Below are 7,047 nucleotides of genomic sequence, written 5' to 3'. Positions count from 1 at the left end.
GTCGCGGGCACCATGAAGAGTCTGGCACCTCTTTGAGACACTGATCTGCACTGATGGGATCCCCTCTCAGTCTGCTCTTCTCCAACCACTCCCAGGTCCCGCAATGTCTCCTCATAAGATGCTCCAGACCCCTGAGAACCCTTGTGGCCTCCGCTGGACCCTCTTGGCTTTTGTTGTCCTGAGGAGCTCAGCACTGGACACAGTGCTCCAGATGTGGCCTCACCAGGGTCAAGCAGAGGGGGAGGCATCACCTCTCCTGACCTGCTGCCACACTCCTGATGCTCCCCAGGGTACTCTTGCTCCTCCTGGCCCCATGGGCACACCGCCTGCTCACAGTCAACCTACCATCCACCACCACCCCCAGGCCCTTCTCAGCTGAACTGCTCTCTAGTAGGTCACCCCCAACCCGTGCTGCTACTCGAGGTCCTTCCTCCCCATGTGCAGAACCCTACACTTGCCCTTGTTGAACCTCATCAGGTTTCTCTCTGCCCAGTTCTCCAGCCTACAGCCATGAGGTCTACCATAGAATCAGAGAATGGTTTGGGTTGGAAAGGACCTTAAGCTCATCCAGTTCTAACCCCACCTCACACTAGACCAGGTTGCCCAAGGTTCTGTCCAACCTGGCCTTGAACACTGCCAGGGATGGGGCAGCCACAGCTTCTCTGGGCACCCTGTGCCAGCGCCTCAGCACCCTCACAGTAAAGAACTTCTTCCTTATACCTATCCTGAACTTCCCCTGTTTCAGTTTGAACCCATCACCCCTTGTCCTATCACTCCAGTCCCTGATGAAGGTCCCTCTCCAGGATCCTTGTAGCCCCCTTGAGCCACTGCCCCCAGCTTTGTACCATCAGCAAACTTGCTGTGGGAACACTCCAGCCCTTCATCCAGGTCATTGATAAACAAGTTGAGTAAGACTGGACCCAGTATTGATCTCTAGGGAATGCCACTGAGTACAGGCCTCCAACTACTCCACTGATCACAACCCTCTGAACACTCCCAGGGGTATGGAGAAGGAGACAATCTTTCCAAGAAAAGCAGCCCACAGGTCAAACTGGAATTCTTCACATGTCAAAAAACAACTCAAACCTCTAATTTTAAAATGTATTTAGGAATCTCTTGAGAAACGTCAGCTCTGGGAGTGCTGTTTCCCTTCACAGCCATGTTATTCCCTGGCAGCTGCTGCTGCAGAATGTATTTCCAAGGGAAATCCCAGAAAGGTTGAAAAATGAGTGTTTTCCCCAAAAAAATTCCACTGGAGGAAAAGGGAAAAGAAAGAAGGAAGCAAAAAATGTGAAAAATGGGGTGAGTTCCCAAGGAAGTGAGGTGGATGCGGGCATATGAGATGCAGAGATGTGTGGTGGGGATGGGGACCCCAATAAGCCCAGGAGCATGACTCTGGCCTGGGGCAGGACCAAGAGGAGGACTGAGGTAAGTGAACAATGCAAACAACATCTCAAAGGTCAATATTTCATCTGATTTTGGCTAACTCCCATGAAAAGGATGGTTGTGGCCCTTTGCTGACCATCTCAGAGTTTACAAAGGCTGTGATTGAAAACTCAATGGGTTTTAGGTGCCCTGAACCCTGCCTTGATGTAACCCTTCAACCATGTGGATTACGCATCATTTAAGACATTTTGCCCCTTTTTTTCCTGTCTGGTGTGGGTTACATTTCTGCCATGGGGGACCATGAAGATGCCCCACATAGGACATAGCTGGTGCATCCTCAGGTGTGCACAGGGAGCCTCTCCAAGAGGACAGGCTCCTCTCCTAAGCCATTTTTGCCCCAAAAGAAGAAGAAAAAGAGAAGAAAACCACCACCAGCAAACTATTTGCCAAGTTTTATAAGCAGATGTCAAACAAAGGAGTAAAACAGGGCAGAAAAATCCAAGCTTTGTGAGATGTCTTATTGTCTTCTTGTGAAAGAACCCCCAGAAAGGCAGGAATAGGTGATTTTAATGGAATACTGTGTGCATTCAGGCTGAGATCTAAACCCAGGCGCAGGTTTTGTTTGCACTCCAAAGCCATTGTGAGCCTTATGCTTGTAATTTCCAAGATATTTTATTGCAGAATAATGCCACCAAGTGCTAAGAGCTGCCCAGAGGGGGCTGTGCTGGGGAGTGACTTGAAACGAAAAGGCAGCATCCCAACTTTAATAACATGAAGGTTGGAGCAGAGACTGTGAGTGCCCAACAACCCACTGCACCCACGTGGCCTGACACACATGGATGCAAGAGCCACCAACGAGCCCTGATTGCAGTATCCCGTGGGATCGTGGTCCCATCACAACATGGGCTGAGAAAGGGCTATGCGGGTCTGAGATACTGTGTAATTAGGTGCAGGGGTGCAAAGCACTGCACTGAACTCACCATGCAAGGAGTAGATGAGCTGAATTAGCAGGAGGCACTTTCCCAGGGACCTTGGTCTGGGATGTGCTGAGAATCACCTGTCTCCGTAGGTGTTTGCATCCTCCTTGAACTATCCCAAGCCATAAACCCACTCTTCCCTGCTAGAAAACATGACACCCGTGTCTGTGTTTGGGTCCCTGGGGTCGTCTTGGTGCAAACTAGATGCTCCCCAGCAGCTCACACCCAGCTGCAGGCCCTCTCCCTGCCTCAGTGTCCCCTTTCATGAGCCTGACTCCCAACACGAAGCCTTCTGCAATGAAGACCGGGAAGTGAAATCAGTGACTGTGGGGAGGATGCTCCAGGAAGGGGTATTTTGGACTGTGGCCCATTTAGGTGAAAAAAAGAGTCCAAGTGGCAGGAGGGTGCAGAGAGGAGCTGGAATCTGTGTCTGCACTCGCAGGGGCAATGGCAGAAGATGCTGGAGGAGGGATGCCCACAGGCAGGCTGTGACATAACGGCACCACCAAGGCCTGGGTTGGCACCGTGGCACAGAAAAGCCCAAATCCCCTGGAGATGCTCAGCTGTGCTGGGGGACCTGCTTAGGCAAAAAGAGATTCAAAATAGACAAGGGTCATAACTCTGCTGCTGGAAAGCAACATCCCCTCTGGAATGCTTATTGCATTAATTCCCATTAATGGGAATTGGAGGGTTGCACTTTGCTTTGGAGCAGATGCTCTCAGCCACTGTGGAGCCACAGAGCCACGCTTGAGCTCCTCTTGGTGCTTCCTAGAAAGCACCTTGCTCCAGAGCTGCAGGCAGCAGATATCAGGGATGGGGGTTCCTCCACCCCCTGACAGAGGTACAAGGTCTGGACTTGCTGCTTTTCCTGCCTGATGGCTGGACTGGAACTCGAGCATTGATTAAAGGTGTTTTAATGAGAAGATGATAATATGCTGCTGGGAGAAGTCCCAAAGGGGATGAGGACCGGAGCGTGCAGCAGCAGGTCCCAGCCAGCACCCCAGGCAGGACAAGCTTCAGGAGGGGAGCAGCACAACCACATGAAGGTGATGCTTCATCCGCCCAAGCAAGAAGCAAATCTCATTAGCAGAGGCAGGGTGCTACGTGAACCTGGCTATGCCATGCCATGGAGGGGCTGCCTCCATGGAGAGCCCCTCCAGAGGCAGGGATCTCCCCAACATATTACATAGTCATGACTGACTATACAGCACTACTGTAGAACATTAATTATATAGTATCATTAATCAAACTTAATAATCCACATGGGCATATTGGGCATGGTGAGTCCTGGTCTACGGCCACCCCAGCCTGGCATCAAAGCTGGCAAACCCACCCCCTGCCAGAGGAATAAGGACGGTCTTACCTCATATATATAATCAAAGAGCTCTAGTATAGTGAGGATGCTAGCACCGATAAAGAGCCCCATCTGGCCTCCAATGTCACCTATGAGAGAGAACAACATGTGGATGGGTTTTACTGCTGGGGTGGAAGCTCCTCAAGGCACCCATGCAACCACAGTGCAGCTGCCCTGGACGCTGCTGGCCCCAAAGAGTGGGGAAATGACCCCAGAAACACTTGGAGCTCTCATGCCAATGCCAAGCACCCCGGGAAGGATGTTGCCTGCCACCAAATAGCTTTTCTGCTAATGAGGCCATCAGCTGGCAGCCTAATGGGGTTGTCATGCTGCACAGGGGCACCTGAGGAAGCCATCTCAATTGCATCTCAAAGCTGCTGCTGCTGCAGTGCCCCAGGGCTGGGGAAGGGCCGTGGAGGAGGCACCGTGGGGAGAGGAGACTTCCAGGAATCTGCTGGGAAGGGAAGTGCTGACATGAGAGGCTGTGCTGTGCTTCAGGGAAGACAAATCTCATGGATCCTGCTGCACAACACCCGTGGTTCGACTGTGATGCTCCCCAGAGCAAAGGCACCCATGGGTGGAGGGGCTGCGGGGCCTTTGCTGTGGGTATCCACAAGACAGAGACAGAAGAAAGAGCACAGAAGGTGCCTGGGGGCAAAGGGCTGGTTCAAAAGGGGCTGAGGACTGGGGGGAGATGAGACTCTGCCCAAGGCCTTGCAGTGCCCCAGGAACAAGGTTCATCAAAGTCATGCAAACAGGGAGGTTTGTGTTAAAGAGGCTTCATCACCAGCCTCCTTTCCCTCACTGCAGCACACCTGGGGAACCCATGACGTGCAGAAGGGCTCAGAGCACAGACGTTCTGCAGAGCTACCGCTGTGGGGTGACATGGGGGGCTCTGCTCCGTGGGGTGTCCTCATCCTGGGGTGGGCTCACAGCATCCAGCCCCACGGGATGACCCAGCTTCAGCTTTCCAACGAAGGTGCTGACCGTTCCCTGCATCCCAGGAGGGATTTGTGGTGGCACATGGAGGGGGGCTGCAGTGCCTGGATCTCCTGACTAAACACCTCCACCCCAAAACCCAAGCACCCAAATCTGCAGCTGGCATCCACAAAGCTTGATCCAGTTTGAGGCTGAGCAATGCAACAACTCCTCCTCTTTCTCCACCAAGCTGTGGGCCAGCACCCAAAGGCAAAGGATGCAGAGTCCTGCCTGACCCGTCTGGAAAGGAGGATGGATTTGGAGCATCTAAGAGGTGATGGATAAATGGTAGAAGAGCTGTCCTCCTCCACACACTGCCCTTCCAGCACGGGGGCACCACAGCGAGCATCCATCACCTGCTCAGCTCCCAACTGTAGGGTCTTGGCAGCAAGCAGAGATGGAGCAGCTCATGTTAACCTTTCATGGGTGACACATGGATCAGCTGTAGCCCCTGGGATATTCCTGGGATGGCTTCGTGTTGGAAGGAAGAGAAGAGATGGGGTTGAAACCTGGCCAGGAAGGACCTTGCTGGGATCTTCAAGGCAACGCACCTATACTGTGCACGCTCTGTGCATGCCTTAAACACACATGGACTCCACCAAAGGCTCACACAGACTCCACATTGCACCCCTGATCTCTTCTTACCAAGTAAGGCTGCCACTTCATAGGCTTTCTTCTGCTCAATTGTCTCATAGTTGAGTGCCTCAAAAAATATGTCCAGCACAAGAATATTCTCTCTGTAGAAAGAGGAGAACAGCATCAGCCCAGCAGCCACCAGTGGCCTCGTGTGCTTTGGGACAAGAAAACAAACAAGATTTTGGGGCTTTATTACCCAATCTATCCTGACTGTTCTCTTTCTGGGGTCCTCAGAAACCCACAGACACCTGGTCGTCCTGGAGACCAAGACCATAGGGCACCATTAGGACTCTGGCAGCCTTAGCAGAAGATGGAAAATGATCTCTCGGGATCTGAGCTCTGGATCTCAATTTGGTAACAGCAAGAGTCTACGGGATGCTTAATATGGAATAACTCTTGCTGCCTCCACAAGGCAAGACTGAGTCCAGGGCTGGGGGAGGGCCAAAACAGCTCGTGAAGACAAGGCCAGGGAAGGAGCATACAGTTGTCTGGAAACACATCAACTGGGAAGAAAGCAACTTATTCATCATGTCTTCAAGGGTTTTGCCCTAACACGCCCTGGAGTAGATAACTCTGGTGATGGGGGCACTGACAAGATCTAGTCTTAGCACAGGCTGGTTTAAAGAGCCAAAGGGGCTTTACAGACACTGCGCCCCATAAAGCGAAGGAGATCTGTGTTCTCAAACACTCACGAGATGTATTTTTCTGACTTGTTGAACTTCTTCTCCAGGTATTTGGCCGAGGTCTTGCTGGGGATCTTGACCATGGAGAGCTCTTTGTTGTACCTGGTCAGGTTACAGGGTGTCCTGCAGATGCAGTAATTGCTGTCCTTTTCAGCAAGCAGACCTGGAGAAGGTCACAGAGTTATATCTCATGGAGTCAGGGACACACAGCAGCTGTGGGAGCAAAGGTTGTGCTACCCAGAGAGGGCCCAAGGAGCTGCAGGAAACCAGTTCCTGGCCAGTTCTCTCCCACTTCATTGCACGGCTCCGAGAGATGCCTTTGGCTGGAGGCTAACACCCTGTTACCAGCACATGCTCAGGGAACATGTGGTGATTGAGTCTCCTCAATCCAGACCTACAATGGGTCGCCCCATCCCAAACCCAGACCCAGACTCAGACTCAGACCCGGAGATGCTCCCCTCCAACATATCCTGGGGTACCCATTATCCCAAGGGTTTCTGCACTGATGGAGCCCATGTCCCATGTACAACCAGGAGAAACTTTATCCCAAGGTGCACCCAGCCCTTCCCAAAAAGATGGGTTTCATCAAAACCCATCAGCTACTCTAGATCACCCCAGTCCTGCCACCCGGAAGGACAGGGGCTGCTGGAAGTCCCCCCCAGCGTGGGACACCCATCGTACCCAGGGAGATCCCTTGGTACTCACCGAGCGCAGGCTCTGCGCACTCCTTGTACTGCTCCGGGGTACAGAAGGGAGCATCCCCTGCATGGGAAGGACACATCCATCAGTGGGCATCAGCTGCTGCAAGGGAGCTGGGGACCACTGGGCTCTCCTTGGGGACCACAAGGAACCCTCTTTTAGCAAAGGGAACCCAGGTTGGGGATGGGCAGCAGAAGTAACTTAAACAGGGCAAGTTCAGGTTGCATATAAGTAAGAAGTTATACCCTGTGAGGGTGCTGAGGTGCTGGCACAGGGTGCCCGGAGAAGCTGTGGCTGCCCCATCCCTGGCAGTGTTCAAGGCCAGGTTGGACAC

General features: G+C 52.6%; 1 protein-coding gene across 1 annotated transcript in view; it reads right to left on the bottom strand.

Moving 5' to 3' along the window:
* ASIC2 (acid-sensing (proton-gated) ion channel 2) overlaps positions 1-7,047 on the bottom strand; it is a gene marked incomplete at its 5' end in the record, with an annotated part of 51,057 nt that overhangs the window by 827 nt on the left and 43,183 nt on the right. Inside the window, 4 exons of the mRNA XM_010009894.1 lie at positions 3,727-3,806; positions 5,341-5,432; positions 6,024-6,177; positions 6,720-6,776. Coding sequence (XP_010008196.1) covers positions 3,727-3,806; positions 5,341-5,432; positions 6,024-6,177; positions 6,720-6,776 — 383 coding nt within the window. The remainder of the gene's footprint in view (positions 1-3,726; positions 3,807-5,340; positions 5,433-6,023; positions 6,178-6,719; positions 6,777-7,047) is intronic.

The sequence above is a fragment of the Nestor notabilis genome, unplaced genomic scaffold (genome assembly GCF_000696875.1).
Source record: "Nestor notabilis isolate BGI_N333 unplaced genomic scaffold, ASM69687v1 scaffold8002, whole genome shotgun sequence".
Classification (NCBI taxonomy): domain Eukaryota; kingdom Metazoa; phylum Chordata; class Aves; order Psittaciformes; family Psittacidae; genus Nestor; species Nestor notabilis.
Note: the sequence above shows the minus strand (reverse complement) of the source record. Positions and strands in the feature narration are given on the sequence as shown.